The sequence below is a fragment of the Talpa occidentalis genome, unplaced genomic scaffold (genome assembly GCF_014898055.3).
Source record: "Talpa occidentalis isolate TD23 unplaced genomic scaffold, MPIMG_talOcc4v2.1 talOcc4.7, whole genome shotgun sequence".
Lineage (NCBI taxonomy): Eukaryota > Metazoa > Chordata > Mammalia > Eulipotyphla > Talpidae > Talpa > Talpa occidentalis.
In genome coordinates, this window is record NW_023605083.1 from 33,254,585 (window position 1) to 33,272,609 (window position 18,025).

Below are 18,025 nucleotides of genomic sequence, written 5' to 3' on the forward strand. Positions count from 1 at the left end.
ATCACCTTTCTATTTCACAGTAAGTTTTTATGGCATTATAATACATTTAAACAAAGCTTAAGGATATTTGTTTAGAGTTACAAACAGCCAATTTTATTAAAAAAATCATAATCACTGTTCTCCACCAACCATGGGCATTTTTTTTACCTACATAGTAGTAAGATTTAATACTTTCTCCCCTTTTGAATATTTTTTGCACCCAGCAATCACTTTTCTTATTAAAGATGGGTGGCTTAGGTTATCTTTGAAAGGAATGCTTATTAAGTATTTATTATGTGGCAAATATTTTGCTAAGCTTTAATGTAAATATTTTAGTCTTCTGTTTTATGACATCCCAAATATACAGATGATTAAACAGGCTGAGATTAAGCAACAAACTTTAATTCATTATCAAGTGGTAGAAATATAATTGAAGTGTAAGCCTTTTCAATTCCAAAGCCAGTACTCTTTTGCTGCATTATACTGTACCTTTAATTCCTTTTACAATTGAAAAATTTAAATCATATAGAAATAAGCAAACATTTCTTGAATTTATTATTTCCTTTGATGATGTAAAAATGAAAGATTCATTGCTTAAGGGCTTTTCAGGCCACCTTATTTCAACTTAGGTGTCAAGTTAACATGCTACCTCCAATCACCATAGTTACAATAAAGTGAAATGGCTACCAATTCTATTTCTTCTTATTGATATTGTTTTGTCAATTGTTTTATCATTAAGTATCTTCTCTTCATTGTTTTTGTTACCATTGACTTGTCATCTAAGTTTTATTTGACCTTTCAGAGTTAGAACAAGCATAAAATTGCTGAATGCATGCTATCCAGTTTAAAATTGTTCTTTGCAATGCTACTTAATGTGTATTTTAATTCAAGTTGCAAACCACTGTTTAAATAATTCTATACCATATACTTTAAAATCTGATGAAAACATCGTTGCCATTTGGACATTTTACTTTCCTATTACAATGGGTTGAGGAACCCCGAGAAGTTCCAGCACCTTATCTTAGCCCCAGGACCAACATCAACCTATAGAACTTAGCCAACTCCTCTTCAAAAATCCCTTTTCCCACGTTATTTTCCTCCATGACAGTCATTGGAGCAATTTATGTGTTTCCCTCAAAATTATATCACTAGAGGGCCTCCCTGGTGGTGCTAGGGGTTAAGCACCACACTATGAAGTAGTCCACAGCCTCTGCAGCACGAGTTTGATCCCCAGCATGCCAGGGAGCAACCCACATAGCACAGCAGACCTCTCCTGACTCGCCCTCTGTTCCCCTCAGCAGTGTGCTTCAGTATATCTGCCTGTTGTGTTTCCCAATCTGTCTCTGGTGAATCCTCTCACCCCCTGCATCTCTGGCCTATACCCCAGCTCTTGTATGCATAAATAAATCTTTAAAAAATTTTTTAAAAATTATATCACTAGAATTATCTTTTAGTTATGCTTCTATCATTTAAAAGAACGAGGTAGATAAAACATTCCATTGCCTAGCTAGTTATAAATTCAGCTAGTTAGAAAAAAAAAATCACACTAACCTGCTTATTTAAAAAAATGAAATTAGGGGTGCTAATTTAGATATGAAACTAGTAAGACCCTTGTGAGACTTGTTACAGCATTGCTTGATAGGTAAATATGGGAATAATTAATTATAGAAAATGAGTACATCTGTATAATAAAGGTAGAAGCATGTGTATGTCTATGTCAGGTTTAAAAATCAGGCTAATGAGCAAATGCATTTAATCCCTTAAAAACATATTTACATATCTGTTGATATGCCACAGATTAAGTATGGTTCTCTCTGGGTAGTAGGATTATAGGTAGTTTTTATTTGATGTATGTATTTTATCAAATAAATGTGTTCTTATATTCAGAAAAAGCATATTCAGGAATCATGGAAAAAATTTCAAATATTTAAAATAACACTAAGCCACATTTAACATTTATCTTTCAAGTGGGACTTTTATCTCTTTTGCTAGGTTATATTTTGTAATTTGTCTTCTTTAAACATGAAATAGTGGTATATCAAAAATTGTTACAGAAAGTTTTGTAAACCAATAGGTAGCAAAGTGTTTATAATTTGCCACCCCTTACATTTTGAAGAATAAACTCATATTCTTAACCAAGACTCTATGTCCTATCATCATTCAACGGTACCAAGTATTTCAAAGTATTGCAAATCAATTATTTGTACTTACAACTACACGCTGGACTTGACATGTTAACAAGAAAGCAGTGTAAAGCCAGGCTGATCTGGATTAAACTCTTTACCATTTAACATTTTACTTAACCACCTAAATCCCAATTCAACAAAAATGTAAGACACAGGTTGTTAATAAAATCAGCAAACAGAACATTTAAAAGTCTGGGTACACACCAAATTAAAATTACTATTTTAATTCATAGTAAAATATGCATATCCCATCTTTATACATTCTCTTTTTACATTCCAAAATTTTTTCCTTTGCAATAGTCTAGACCATGGGACCTTTTTTACCCCTATTAGAAATTTATGGCTCTATGTATCATAAATGTTGAGAGTGTGGCTCACTATTTTAGGCAGTCTTCTTTTTCCTTTTTAAAGATTTATTTATACAAGAACTGGGGTACAGGCCAGAGGCGCAGGAGGGTGAAAGGATTCACCAGAGACAGAGGAGGGAGCAGAACAGGCAGATGGACCGAAAGCACTGCTGAAGGGAGCAGCGGGCGAGACAGGAGAGGTCTGCCACGCCATGTGGGTATATCCCTGGCCAGCCGGGAATCGAACTCATGCTGCAGAGGCTGCAGACAGCTTCACAGCGCTGCGCATAACCCGCTGCGCCACAGAGGAGTCCCTATTTTAGCCCGTCTTTTTTTATGAAAAGATCTTTTTCCCTTTTAAGATAGGAAATAGTTGTACTTAAAAAACTGAAGTTCTCTTGGACACAATAAATTATGTAATTAATGTAATTGCACCTTCTTTGTAAGTTCAGAACATTTAAAGGAAGTACAGCATTCTTGCACTTTTTTTCTATCATGATTTATTCCACTTCTTTACTTTGGAAAACAGAGAACTTCATTCATTTAAGGAGTCTGGAGAATCAAATATCAAAGTACATAGCACTATGTCTGGGCTATCTTAAGGATTCAAAAATCCTAATTTCATATGACTGGTTTTGCACTTGCAAATAGCACTGTTTGGTTTACTCTTACTTATTACAAAAGTGCCTGATAAAATTCAACACATTCCAAATTCCCTTTGAGATAATGGGATTGACCAAAACCAAACAAATGTCAAAACTGAAATGGATAAGTAAGTTAGTTCCAGTACTGAAGGTTAAGAGAAATAGTATTATAAGCCTGATGTCAATGATACACAAACTAACATTTTGGTAATTTGTTTTTACTTCATCTAAAAGTGAGCTATTAAATACACTTTCTACTTACAAAAGACTTAAATGAAGAAATTATTTTGTCAACATATGGAATGATGTATAACAAAATTCCCAAAAAGTCCATAAAATGTACTAGCTCTATTAAAAATTAAGCAATGAAAATGGGTAGAGCAGAAATTAAAGACAGCCATCACTAGGTAACAATTTGAGGTATGTAAGTAGTAAAAGTAGATGATGCAAACAAAACCCTTGTCTTCTCATGTGGCTAGAGTAAAGGAATTATGCCACTTTAGTTTTTGTAGTGTTGATTAAGTTTTTCTTAACTCTTGAGAAAACTACCCACCCACATTACACAGGGAAATCTCACAGTTAATCAGTGCAAAAATTTTATTTCTTCAGTTTCCCTTCCCTCCCCCACTTTACAAGATCTGAAATTTTACTTAATCCACAGCATTCTTTATCATCTGCAATCAGTCATGTAAAATGTGAGGAAAAAAACACTAATCAATTTAAAATCTCAGTCCCCATTCCCCACTGTTACAGTAAATTTAAGATAAGTCTACAGCATTCACTTACTTTAGCTGGTTCTGATACTGAAGCATACTTTTTTATTTGAGAATCAACGCCTAAAGACTTGGCTAATTGTACAGCATTTGAATCGTCACTGATAAGTGTCCCAAGAGCCACAAGAAGTCTAAAAGTGGCTTCTAGGTCTTGTACAACTTCTAAGATTGTGCTAATTACTGACAAGCACTGAGCTTTCCCTTCAATGTTATGGTCTTTATGAAAACAAACAGAATAGTTCAGGGTTAATGTAGCCAGAGCAATGTGAATGTTCTTATTGCTCCCTGATTTCAGTTCTATTGCATGGGACATTAGTGATTCTCTCTGAGACATCATGAGCTTTTGTCCTGCCTGGCCAAGAAAACAATTGCAAAAAGTCCTGAGAGCAAGCAGCTGGTTTGCTGGCCTTCCTTTAGGATTCAGAAGACTGATAAGATGACTGCTGAACTGAGCTCCTTCCTTTTCATTGCAGAAGTTCTCATTTACACTGGGATGTTTAATCGACAACCGAAGAATGTCAAGTGCAGGAAAGACAATATCTATTAAAAAGAGAAAGTCGTTAATGTTATGTAACACCAAAAAATTCCAATGACAAATGCAATACTCAGTTTTTAAAATTTCATGTTCTTGTCACAAAATTAACATAATCATTTATAAAAATGTTAAAAATCATGTGCTTGCCTTATGAAATGCATTTTTTTTCCTGATAGTTGTACTAATTTTTCTTATTTATAAGGATTGATGTATTGCTAAACCATCATATATGCTTAAAAATAAGGTAAACTGTACTGGGCTGACACACAACACATATTTAACAAGTCCTTGTGGAACAAATGGGAATGGGACTTTGCTTTCAAAAATCCTATAGCAAGACCAAAGAATTGAATAAAGGAAGGTTAACTATAGAATTTCAGTTTACAAATGCTAATAGGATACTTAGAGGTTGGTGGAAAGCTTTATATTCAAGGAAGTAAGTGGGTAGACACCATCACCAAGAAAGGAAAGTCACTCAAAAAACAAAACTCGTACCAGAATCTAATTATATATAGAATCTAATATGTGTATTCTATATGTATAGACTTGAATTATCTCTACAGCAGAAGCTACAGAGATAGAGAAATATATTAAAGTGTTCAGCCAAGTCCACAGTATGGAACATTTATAGGACAAATGGCTTCTTTTGTCCAACAAATCAACAGCATGAAAAATTAATAGGGAAAAGGAAAACTTGGAATTACAAGATTTAAGTGAATTAGCAACATGAAAAAACATATAGCAAACATTTATAGCCCAGCTTAAAAGACCAGAATTTCTTGCATGGTTTGCATGAGGATCTACAAATACTCTGAAACTGTATACAAAATGACATAAGTATGGGGATCAATACACATTACTTTCACATTCTCATAAAGCATGTGACCAAATCAAGACTTCAAAATACAGAGTGAATGCTTTTTGTGAGGGTTTTTACAATGAATTTCAGTACCCATTTTGCTTTCATTTAGTACAAAAAACACCAGAAATACTGATAGAAATACAAAAAGACACTTTCAAGTTACATTTTAAAACGTGTATCTGTACCTTCAGGCCATTTAATAGCTTTCCACAAAATCTGAAGTTGCTGGGCTGTGGGTTTCTCTGAAGAACTATTACATATTAGAGATAATATCTTTTCCAGAAGTATCAGATCATCCTCAGTTAACTTCTTTTCTTCTGGTGCAGTCCCATTGAGCTCCTTCAGTTTACCTAGAACCAAAAACCAAATCTTCAAAATTATCAATTAGCCAGATAGAACACCAAAATATTCTATAAAAGTATTCCCTATATATCATGGGAAGTAAGACTTTTTTTAATGATCTTTTTAAAAATTTATTTTTCTTTAGATTTATGCATACAAGAACTGGGGTATAGGCCAGAAGTGAGTGTGTGTGTGTGTGTGTGTGTGGGAGGGGGGTGAAAGGATTCACCAGGGACAGAGTGGGGAACAGAACAGGCAGACTACCCGAAATACACTGCTGAGGGGAGCAGTGGGTGAGTCAGGAGAGGTCTGTTGTGCCATGTGGGTTGCTCCCTGGCCAGGGATCGAACACATGCTGCAGTGGCTGCAGACAGCTTCGTAGGCTGCCTCTAAACCCCTTGCGCCACCAGGGAGGCCCCTGGAAGTAAGACTTTTTATAGCAATAATCAAAGCCAATAAAATAAGCAGCTCTGTTCGTATTTTTAAGCTGAGCATAGTGTAGGAAGCAAAAAGATTTTTATTTAACCTGTTACTAAGGTCTTCTGAAGCCTTTTGCTTTGAATAAATTTTTATTTTATTAATTTTTATTTTAACATTTATCATTTTTAAAAAAATTTTTAAGACAATATTTGCTTCCCCTCACCCCCTCAGATTGAGTCCTCATAGAATTTCCTTCCCCAAGGCACCGATGCACCATCACCACAGTCCCCTGTGCTCCGCTCTCCATCCCTCTGATCCCTCTCCCTCCTCCTCCCCCAAAGTATGACTCTGGCTTATACTTGTCCTTTTTTGCTTCGTTGTGTTCTGCACTGTTATTATTAATTTTTTATACCGATGTCTTATTTGGTTCCCCTATATTCCTGTTATAAGTGAAACCATCCGATATTTTTCTTTTTCCTTCTGGCTTATTTCACTGAGCATAAGTCCTTCTTTTTTTTTTTTTTTAAAGTTTGCAAATTCTTTATACTTCCAGCTGTTGAGACAATGTTTTTGAGAGCTGAGGTTACCTCTAGCGGTGAAACCAGAGCTAGCTATTAAGCAGCCAGAATGCTACAGTAATTGAATACATGACCATTTCTCTTTTAGCACGTTCTTTGTTCTCCTCTTCTAGAAGTTGTAGATGTCTATTAAGTTTGATTATCTGTCGTCTTAACGAAGCTGCATCTAGAACAGTCATGTCATCTGAAGTTGTTTCACTTGTTGCATCTATATTTGAAATGCCATACCTGCATTGTCATGATGAGGATTAGAAGTGGCAGCAGCAGACCCACCCCGCAACTCAGGTCTTTCCAAACGTATTTCATTTTGTCTTCTCACACTGCGATTTTCATCCAGCACATCCAAGATCTGCTGGTAAGCCATGGAATCAGATCTGACCTGCTGTCCATTTTGGCGAACAGCATTTTCACTCATAGAGCACTCTCTTTTTAGCTTGCCAACTGCATGGATTTCTTCATTTTGAGGGGCTGGAGGAGGTCTTTCTAAATCCAGAAAATCTAGTGGTCTTTCACTCAGCGTAAGTATATAAGGTGGTGTTTTTAGTGCTGGGGTTGTAAAGGGGGTTGACTGAATAAGGTCAAGATCCGCTGGTCGTGAAAATGGAATGTCTTCATTATTTCCTGCTATAACAATCCTCTCTGGAACCTGCATAATCACACTAGCATTTGGAACCCCTTGTTGGAATCCTTGTTTCAGGTCAGCATTTGGTGGTGCTACCTTTAATTTTTCTGGTACCCTCATTCGCTGACTAATACCTTCAGAGTATTCCATTTCATATTGAATTTGACTAATTTCCACCATCTCAGCAGCAGTGGGAGAAGGAAAAGCTGCCCCACTCACTAAATGTGTTCCAAGTATTGCTTACAATTTGGTACTATATGCTTCTGTTCCTCATATTAAATCCTTTCGTGCTTCAATGTGTATTTGGTGGATTTAGAGCCACTTTTGTCCCCGGGGACCGCTGGAGGGTCCCCGGCGAGGGCCACCGCCCGCCGGCTCCCGGGGCGCTCGGGTCAGCGCTCTCAGAGGCCACTGGCCGAGCACATGGAGGCACCCAGGCAAAGCACCGGCTGGAGTGGCCCCTGCTTTGAATAAATTTTTAAAGTATATCATATTTGTAATCATGAATGGTTTTCAAAAGAGTATCATGTCATACATACCCAAGTATGAGTCAATTCCCTATCTTCTAAGGAGAAAAAAAATTTGTAACAACTTCTAGCAAACTATGTCAACTTCTGCTTATGTTAATGAAATAATCTCTTAAATGTCTATATTAACTTAGTTCCATATGCACATTTGATATCACTTTAAGAAAGATTTAATGGAAATTAATTCCCAGCATATTCACATTTTATGAAATAGTTTCTTTCAAACCCTTCACACCCCACTTCAGTATCAGCATCCCCATCATCATTGTGCTACTCTAAGTCATCTAACAACTGTTATCTCAAAAATCTTTATCTCAAAGGGAAAAAAGCTCAATTCCCATCACAAAAGGCTTAAAAAAAAATAAACTGTCCAAATAAAACTTTAAAAAAAAACATACAAAATTAACTGTCCAAATTTATAAATTTTTATCAATCATTACTGAAAGCAACGAGTATTCAAAAAATGCAAAAAGCAAAAGACTGCAGATTTGTAACAAGAGTTGAAAAATGTTGTTTACTAAAAGTGTACATATACTTCTCGATTTATTCAAAATAAAGCAAATAAGTACACACCTATGGGTTATTATTATAGAATAGTATGAAGGATAACAATGACCAAAAAAACCCATCTTATATTCCAATATGAGTGCTATCATATCTCAATTAATTCTCAATGTATTTTTGTGGTCAACAGAACTAGTAGTAGTCTTAGATCATTTCTTTTTTTTTTTTTTTTTAAAGACCTGAGGGATGCACAGGAGTTTAAGGATTCAAGTAGGTAGAAAAGGGAAAGACTGCTTTAGGCAGGAAAGAGTAAAAGGTCCAGAGGCAGAAGTCATGGACTACAAGGAAATTAGCACAAGTATCTGAACTGGAGACCCCTGGCTTTTCCCTTCCTAAGTGAGTCCTACCAGACCACAGCAGGTCAGGGTTCTGGCACAGCCCAAATTCTAGCAGCTCTGCGAGCTCCTTATGTGGTCACCTTGCCCCCTACGAGACAAGAAAACAGCCCTGAACTAGTGAGGAGATCCTAATTTTGCCATAAAATCTTGACCCAGGTGAGTATAGCTGGACTTTATGCTGTCTATAATGTCAGAGTTGATTGACCTAAGAACTATCTCTGCTCTTTCTGGGGAGGAATAACAGTCATCATCCCTTCAAGATTAATGTCCAGGTTCTGGAGTCTCTTCAACCAGGTCCTCTGAGCTCTTGCCCTTGACTCTATTGTCTGGTTCAACAAGGTTCTTATCCTCCCTGGCAGGTCATGCACTTCTGAATCCTGTGAGGTATGCCCTCGTTCTACTCATGTCCTCAATGAACTTACCCTGCTCTGTAATACCAGCACAAATGACTTTCATAGATGGCCAACATCACAACATGGGAGAAAACCAACAATGTATATTTTCTGGTGGAAGAACACAGTTCTCCAGGGTGAAAAAAAAAATTTTTAATCCTCTTTCACTTACATTTGAAATGCAAAACATAGCTATATTTTTTCCCCACTGCTACCCTTTTCCCCCTTTTCGCCTCCCCCCTCCTAAGTCTCACATCCTTTATTAGTGTCCATTAGTTTTTATAAGTATGTTGCCGTGTCTTTGTAGTTGACACAGCTATGTAATACCACAATAGAAGAGTCTATCATAAACACCCAGTCCCCAGCACAGTTGTAAGCTTCTCAAAGGGTCTGTGGAAATGTGAGAAAACTAATTATTTAAAATACACTTACCTAATATTTGCGTAGGGTTTGCTTGGTCAAAAGTAACAGCTTCTTTTTTAGGGAAATAAATATTCACTGTTTTAGATGCAGCTGATCGGTAGGCACTATTCCCTATTTATAGAACAGAAAATAATGAAAATCATAACAAGTGGTCAAAAATGAGATCTTAAAAATTTCATGACTTGGTTTTCAGTACTGAAGTATATAACGACTACTTAGTTCATGCAATAAAATAATGAAGCAATCTCAACAAAAAAGAAAAAATATTTATAAGAATTTGTATACTATTTGTATTTGTTGATGTAGAAAACAGTTTTTGGAATGGGAGGTTAAATGTAAACCAACATTTTTCCCATTTGACATTTTTTACTTCTCTGATAAATTTAAGACTAAATCTATATTAGACATTTTTAAGAGAAGAAAGAATACAAAACAATTATAAAACTTCCTATTCCAGTCTTCTCTATGGCATATTGATCTCTTATGATCTTCTCATGTCTCTTATTGCTTATTCCATCTATGTAGACAGCACTGTCACATTCTCTGAATCATTCTAATAAATTCCCTCAAGTTACATGTCCCTGAAGAATCATGGTTCTAAGTCTTTTATAACATTTCTACTTCTTAAGTACCTATTACAGTAATAGAAACTTACTATCTGATAATGAACAAAAAAAACTGGCACAGGATGAAAATTCTACAGTACTCAGTGGACTAAGAGACTTAAGCTAAAGTTTAATTTAAATCTAATTTATACCTTACTTACATTTCAAAACTTTATATTTAATTTTTGCCCCAATGTAAAATTATTTTGCAGGTATTTGAATAATATATTTTAAATTCCTAAGTATAACAGATAAAAAACACAGAAAAAGATGAATGACATAAATGCATAAAATTAATTCTGTCTGCTTTATAAAGCATGCAATACAAGCTGTATAGACACTGCTTGCACTCTTAATCATTAGAGTATACAGGTAAGTATGTCCTCCCTTAATACTGCATACTGGAATGACATTGTTTTAGTCAATTCTGGTTGTTTTTTTCCTCACCAATGTTATAAGATCACAAACAAATCTGAATAAAGTTATTCTAGTACCTGATACAGTTATAGTAATAGGAGAATACAAATCAGTTATCACTCAAAAGACTAAGTACATCAAAAAGTTCTTTAAAGGAAAAATAGAGGGTGCAATGAGAACATATGCTTGAGTCAGTGATCTAATCAAGAGCAGATCTGAGTGTCCAGAGCAGTTTCACTGAATTCATCTAATAAATACTATATTGCAAAATCAAAGAAAAAAGAAAAAGGAACGGGGAAAACAAACAGTAATTTGTGGTCTAAACAACAAAGCAAAGGATAAGAGTATTCCAAAAGAGAATAGCATGTACAAAACTCATAAAATAACATGGTATTCTCAAGAAATTGATTCAGGCCAGAAAGCTGGATGGGGAGAAAAAGCAGAGGGGAAAGTGATACAAGGCAGAGAAAATGTCCAGTGGGAAATCTTTAAAGATTTTAAGCAAGGGAGGGGTATAAGGTATGTTATCCTGTAAAAATTTTGCTAGCTGAGGTACAGACCATAGAGAGACCAACTTGGAGGCTGCTCTTCCATTAGTCTAAGTGAGAGATGACAATAGCTTAGACTAAAGTATCCAAAGATCCATTATATATACCCAACTGTTAAATACTGTAACTTCTGGAAAATGGTACAGCTAATGATTACTACAAGCTTATTTTGTATAAAGTGATACATATACATATATTAATTATAGTTTTAAGTGCTTAACTCCAGGAGGTAGGTATTATCTCATTTTACAAATGAGAAAAAGCACAGGCACCGAAACAAAATCATTGCTCAAGTTCAAACAGATAGAGTAATGGAATTGAGATTTGCATTTAAACATTCCCACGGCCTGAGTCCTTAATCTTAATTACAATGTTATACTTCAATACTGCCAGCCAATGTTACTTTTGTTTTTTTTTTTTTTTTTTTTATTTTCTAGAGGCATGTCTTATTTATCTATTTGTTTGTTTGTTTGGTTTATACATGCACTGGGTACAGTCAGAAGCCGGGAGGGCGAGAGAATTCACCAGAGCCAGAGCGGGGAGCAGAGCAGGCAGAAGGACCGAAGTACACTGCTGAGGGGAGCAGCGGGCGGCAGGAGAGGTCTGCGCGCCATGTGGGACCCTCCTTCGGTGGCCGGGGAGCAGCCGGGGATCGAACCGGCGCCGCAGAGGCCGCGGGCAGCTTCGCAACCCAGCGCTCAACCGCTGCGCCACCTGGGAGGCCCAGCCAATGTTACTTTTGCAATGAAAAACTAGCTTATAAAAATCACATACCAAAATAGAGTGGCAGTTTTATTTCTTTTATTATGTTCAATAACATATATATTCTATGTCTGTGTGTGTGTATACCATAGAAAATACCATTAAGTTAGGAAAAATATCTGCGGAGAGGTTCTGTGAAACTTGCAAGAGGTGAACCAATTTATCTCTGCATTTTCCTGGCAGACAATACAAAGAAAAAAAATGACTGTATATATTTAACAATGATGAACAAGATATGTCAGACTCTAGGTTAGATACTAAGGATAAAAAAAAATTAGGAGAAGGATATTAAATATTCCAGGGTTAAATGATTAACGAAAATTCCTTTCTAAATCTTAAAAAGAACAATGTATAACATAGTGAATAATATTTTCAACAAACTAAGAATGAAATGGGAAACACTGAATAAACTCAGATTTTTTAAGGGCAGTGAGGAAACCAGCCTTATTGAGGTAGACTGAACAGCAGTTTTTAATCCTGGCTACATAGCAGAATCACATTAGATTATAAAAGCAGCCTTGCCACGGCATCAGTCCAGAGCAGTATTAGACCAAGTGAACGTCTCTGGGGATCAGACTGTGTACTTTTTTTATTTTTTAAAGATTGATTTTATTTATGCATCTAAGAACTGGGGTATAGGCTGAGAGAGGAGGGTGTGTGTGTGTGTGTTGTGTGTGTGTGTGTGTGTGTGTGAGAGAGAGAGAGAGAGAGAGAGAGAGAGAGAGAGAGAGAGAGAGAGAGAGAGAAGATGCACCAGAGAGAGAGAGAGAGAGAAAGAGAGAGAGAGAGAGAGAGAAGATGCACCAGAGACAGAGTGGGGAGCAGAACAGGCAGATCTACTGAAATACACTGCTGAGGGGAGCAGTGGGTGTGATAGGAGAGGTCTGCTGCACCATGTGGGTTAGTTCCCTGGCCGGAGACCGAACTTGAACTCACGCTGCAGTGGCTGCTGATAGCTTCACTGTGCTAAGACTTAACTCCTTGCACCACCAGAGAGGCCCTGAGTACTTTTTAAAACTCCCCAGATAACTTTAATGTGCAGTGATGACACAATTCTGAGACTACTCTAAAAGCCAAGCCAAGAAGTTTGGTCTTGATTTACTACACAAAACATTCTCCTGCATGATAAGGACACCTATTTCTTAGTCTTTCATGAAATGAAAGTTTCACAAAGAGGGAGGGAGGGGAGAAATGTTTACCTGTAAATGGATCAACTCCAGTCATGGCAGTTCCCATACTTGCAGAACCTGGCACATAACGACCACCACCTAAAATGCAATAATAATCCTAATAAGAAAGGTAACTACAAATTATAAAGTTCAATACAAAGGTCAAACTGCTTATTCTTTACACGGAACTTATTTTCATTATTAGTCATACTTCAGAATGGCATCTTTATATATGTGGTAGGCTGTACATTTAATACATGAAAATGCTTAAAATAGTGCCTACAACTTACAGTGCCTAATGTCAGAATTATAGAAAAGGAATTCTCAAGTTACAAAATAAACATTAGAGACTTTATACATCATAATTATAGAAGTTTCATGAATGATAAAAAAATCGGGATTGGTGACACGCTGAAAGGTGTTCATATTAAGATATGAACACCATTCTATTAAAATAAACAGGAATAGTGGCACATAAAACTAGCAGAAATGAGACTATAGAGTTTTGGGATGCTACAACAATAGCTTAGTCTCATACTTGAGATTATTTTTGTGGCTATCTCATTGACAATGAAAAGGAAGGAACATGAAAAACAAGTGCAGAAAGTCACCAGGATTTGAAGATGTTCAGAGCCCTGGATAAGCCTATGTGGGCAGAAGAAAGATGAGCTATTATTCTAGCCCAAGTTTAGAATCTAGGAGTTGGTAGAACAGGATTAACAGATGAAGAAAAAGTAAACAAAAGCCACAAATGTAAACAGGATTAATTAAAATAAGGTAGGACACAGAATACTTAGACTTTCTGAGCTTTTACTATCTGCCAGCTAGTACACTAAGCATCTCAAATGCACAAAATCATTTACATATTTGATACCCATTACTATACATAATATTTTACAAGAGGAAGGTTGAATAACTTGCCATGTCCAGAGTATAGTCCAACACTTTTCTAAATGGATCTTTGATCACCCCAATGAGAGTTACCTGTTCAACATGTAGATTCCCTGGGTTATAGTAACTCAATGGTTCTCTAAACTGGCTTCACCTTAGAAACCTGTAGGACATTTTAAAAGCTACCTAACAGCAAACCACACCCAAGATCATTTCATCAGAATGAATGAGGATCAGGGCATGAGTGTTTTAACTTCTTTACTAACATAGTATATCAAAATTTTATGAGTAAGATGGTGTGATGAGTAAGTTAAACACACACCCCAAAGAGTCTAACTGGCATTAGACATTTGAGAACCACATAAGTAAGGAAAAGCAGAAAGAATTAAGATTAAGGTTGACCTGAAGATGTAAACCAAGTGGAGAAACTTTTTTGGACCCAGTGCTGCAGGTAAAGTTGGGGGAATAACATCAACAGTAATAACATGTATTGAGGGCTTAAATATATTCTAAGCATTTGCTAAACACTTTACATGTATTATACCATTTAATTTTCATATCTTAAAATGGAGGTGCTTATAATAGTCTGTCTCAGTTATTTAAAATAGCATTTAGTATGCTATCTTGCATATCTCCATAAGTCATTACATATTCTGAATTACTGACATCGGGCAATAGGAAGATGTGCTGGCCATCAGGATAGTTCCAAGAGTTCTCTAATGTTGCTGGTATTGTTTGAAGCTCGGTGTGTTCTTTCTGTTCCAAAAAAAGTCACCAGTGAGACTCAGAACTCTGTTGTTTTAAGTTTTAGGGCATCACCATCAAAGTCATCACTCTTCAGATTCCTACTATACTTTCTAACTGTATTATGCCATCAAAGAATCCCTTCATAGTCAATGTGCTACCACATTTAGCTTGATAGTTGGCTACTGTTAATTTACTGGTCATCAATGCACAAGGTACAGTTCTTGGCATCAGGGTTACCAATTCATTCACGGGAGCAAGGAAGATCACTGAGAATGATCATAACTTCGTGATACCAACCCAGGTTGCATGCTGATCCAATCTATGCTTTAGACATGATTGCACGTTGTCGCTTTTAGAGCTCACAGTATATGTATGTCCAGTCAATGAACACCAAAAACGCTATGAATTTTTCTCCAAATCTGGTAGATTATCTGGGAATTCAGGTTGAAGATCCAACAGCAGCATCATAAAAAATATGTCAAAAGCTATTCTGAAAACACTTCTTCAGCTGCATTAAGGTCCGAGCTTGGCAATTTTTTTTTCCAGTAGAGCAGACTCTGAGACATGCATACCTTGGCAAAAAAAGTCACTTTGAAAAGACACACCAACACTTCCAGGACTTCATGAAGGACAAGAACTTAGATTAGGAAGATTAATCCAGGGTAGATGGGTGAAATGTCTTCCACGCTATGGCAAAATATGCCTGGGCAGACTTCTTGACTGCATTGCTTCATCCAGTACCAGGGTCTCATGGCTCCTTCTGCTTGTGATGGATAGCATCTCGCCACTGAGAGCATTCATGCTGTATCTTGGGTGCTGAGTTCCCCTAATATCTAATTTCACAGATAAAAAAAATAGGCTCAGACAGGTTAAGCAACTTGCCAACTTCTCATAGCAAGTAAGTGGTAGAGCCAGAGTTTGAACCAAGATCTGTCTGACTCTGAAACCTACACTTATAAAACTATTCTGCTCTTCGGGAGGGATCATTGGAGAAAATGATCAGTCCTAATAATATGTTTTAAAAGTCATGAGGAAAGATACAAAATTCCTCCAGGAAAAAGCAAAAATTAGAGTGAAAGGCAACCCGTCAAAACTGGAAATACATTAAGGGAACTACCAATTATTGGAAAAAAGCTCTAAAACACAAAACACAAAATGCTGTACATTTAGTGAGGCAAGATATATTCACAAGAACTATAGCCTACCTGTAAAAGGATCTGCTGCAGGCACTGTGTTAGATGATACTGATGATGAGCCTGGAACATACCTGCCACCACCTGTGTAAGCAAACAAAGGAACAGCTGAAGTAGGCCAGATTTTGAATTTAATAAACAGCATAATGCTCACATTATAAGATTCTAAATTTTGAGAAAAACAGAAGAGCAAGGCCATCACATGACAGAAATAACAGAAACTAAAGTCAGGAAGTCTTATAGTTGGAAAGACTTGTATGAAACACATTTCTCTGATTCTCCAAGTTCTGTTTCGTAACTTTAATATTTCATAATACCTTAGTCACTGTACTCCAATATTAAAATGACTGGGAATTCAAATATAAAAAGAGAAATTGTAGGTGTCCCCTGACCTAAATAATACACACACACAAAATCAATTCCTGTTCCTATACAGATTCGCTAGAATTCCTGCTGTTGCTGTTGCAATCAAAACCGCAGGTATCAATGTTAATCTTTTAGTGAACCCCTGGGTTCATTAATTCATGTGTCAAACAGTGCATTCAGTGCTGGGAATCCAGCAGGGAACAAAATTGCTTGTATCCACTGAAGCTTACAACCTACTGGAGAAAAGAATTACAAAGGGAAAAAGTGCTACAAAGCAAACAGATTTCCATTTATATGTTTACAAATGTGTGGTTTGTGTATGTTTTGTTAGTACCTCTAGGGAAATAATCAGAGGCAACTACAAAATAATGTACTGAAGAATGTAAAGTGATCAAGTTTCAAAAGAACAAAAAAAAATCAAAGTTTTTCAATACCTAGAGTTAACTGCTTTAATAACGCACATAATTCTGCAATTATTATTCACTCCCTTACACATTAGCCTGAAATTCCACCAAAAGAAATAAACACCTTGTTTTTTTCCTCTTCAGAGAAAAAAAGTGCAATGATTGGCAGGCTTACATCAGTTACAGTTCAGTAGTAACTCAAGACTGATAATTCTAAGTCAACAAACAGGTGAAATTAGGTTTATTATGTGATTGAACAATAGTATTTTGGATTACGAGGGGACAGGACAATTTAAGAACATGAAGTATCTGTGAAAGGAAAAAGGCCAATGTATATATGGACTTAAGACAGGAAGAGTACACAGGATTCTTGTAAAACAAGAGAACTAGAACATGAAAGATGGAGTCAGAAATGATAAGAGGAAAACATTAACAATAAAGTGCCAATTTCAAATTTTTTTTAGACCGGGTCCTGTAGCTAATAAAAGAATAAACAATTCATTTCTCCTGTATCATGGCATCAGTTCTCAGGACCCAGAACTCAAGCTAATCCTCCTAAAATTATAATCCATTTCCTAGAAGCCAGGATTCGGAATACACTACTACTAGGATTATAATTTATGATCTGGTATGAGATCACTCATGGGATTTTAAACACTCAATAGTGTTACAAACTATTGACTTAAAAAAATGGATGTGTAGGGGGACTCCCTGATGGCACGAGGGGTTAAGCCCCACACTATGAAGCAATCCACAGCCTCTGCAGCAAGAGTTCTATCCCCAGCGGGCAACAGAGAAACCCGCATGGCAAAGCAGACCTCACCTGTCTCACCCGCTGCTCCCCTCAGCAGTGTATTTCAGTCAGTCTGCCTGTTCTGTTTCCCACTCTCTGGTGACTCCTCTCACCCCCTGCATCACTGGCCTGTACCCCAGCTCTTATATGCATAAATAAATAAATCTTTAAAAAAAAAATGGATGTGTAAAATACAAATCACATATAAACTAAACTACCTACAATTCAGCCCTAGATTTGTTGCATAGCAAACCAGGTTAGCCTCAAGTGAACACAGAATCAACAAAATATTTTCATTTTATTTTAAAAATTTCTCGAGATTTTTTTTCATTTTTTATATTAAAAAAATTTCTGGATCAGAGGTAGGATTTATTTGTGGGCATGAGCAAAGGAGGCGAGGCTCTGAGGCTCTCATGAGCTCAGGGCCCACCATTTGTACAGGGGACTACAATCAGAGATCTATTTAACCGCACAGCCATCTGGGATAAGCATTCAGCCACCATGTCTTCAACTTCATCCGCATTAAAATTTTGGTAAAGCCCCTTTCCTAAAGATGTGAATCTTCTGGAGTTGAAGGAACGAGAGAGCTTAAATTTGG

The 18,025-nt window shown here is 36.5% G+C and overlaps 1 protein-coding gene and 1 pseudogene across 1 annotated transcript in view; both read right to left on the bottom strand.

Annotated features, from left to right (window-relative positions):
* Positions 1-3,740: 3,740 nt before the first annotated feature.
* PLAA (phospholipase A2 activating protein) overlaps positions 3,741-18,025 on the bottom strand; it is a 41,409-nt gene continuing 27,124 nt past the window's right edge. Inside the window, exons 10-14 of the mRNA XM_037491474.1 lie at positions 15,877-15,948; positions 13,064-13,132; positions 9,542-9,643; positions 5,512-5,676; positions 3,741-4,469 (exon numbers count right to left, since the gene is read on the bottom strand). Coding sequence (XP_037347371.1) covers positions 3,904-4,469; positions 5,512-5,676; positions 9,542-9,643; positions 13,064-13,132; positions 15,877-15,948 — 974 coding nt within the window. The 3' untranslated portion in view covers positions 3,741-3,903. The remainder of the gene's footprint in view (positions 4,470-5,511; positions 5,677-9,541; positions 9,644-13,063; positions 13,133-15,876; positions 15,949-18,025) is intronic.
* Positions 6,266-7,670, bottom strand: LOC119230402 (mitochondrial fission factor-like; annotated as a pseudogene).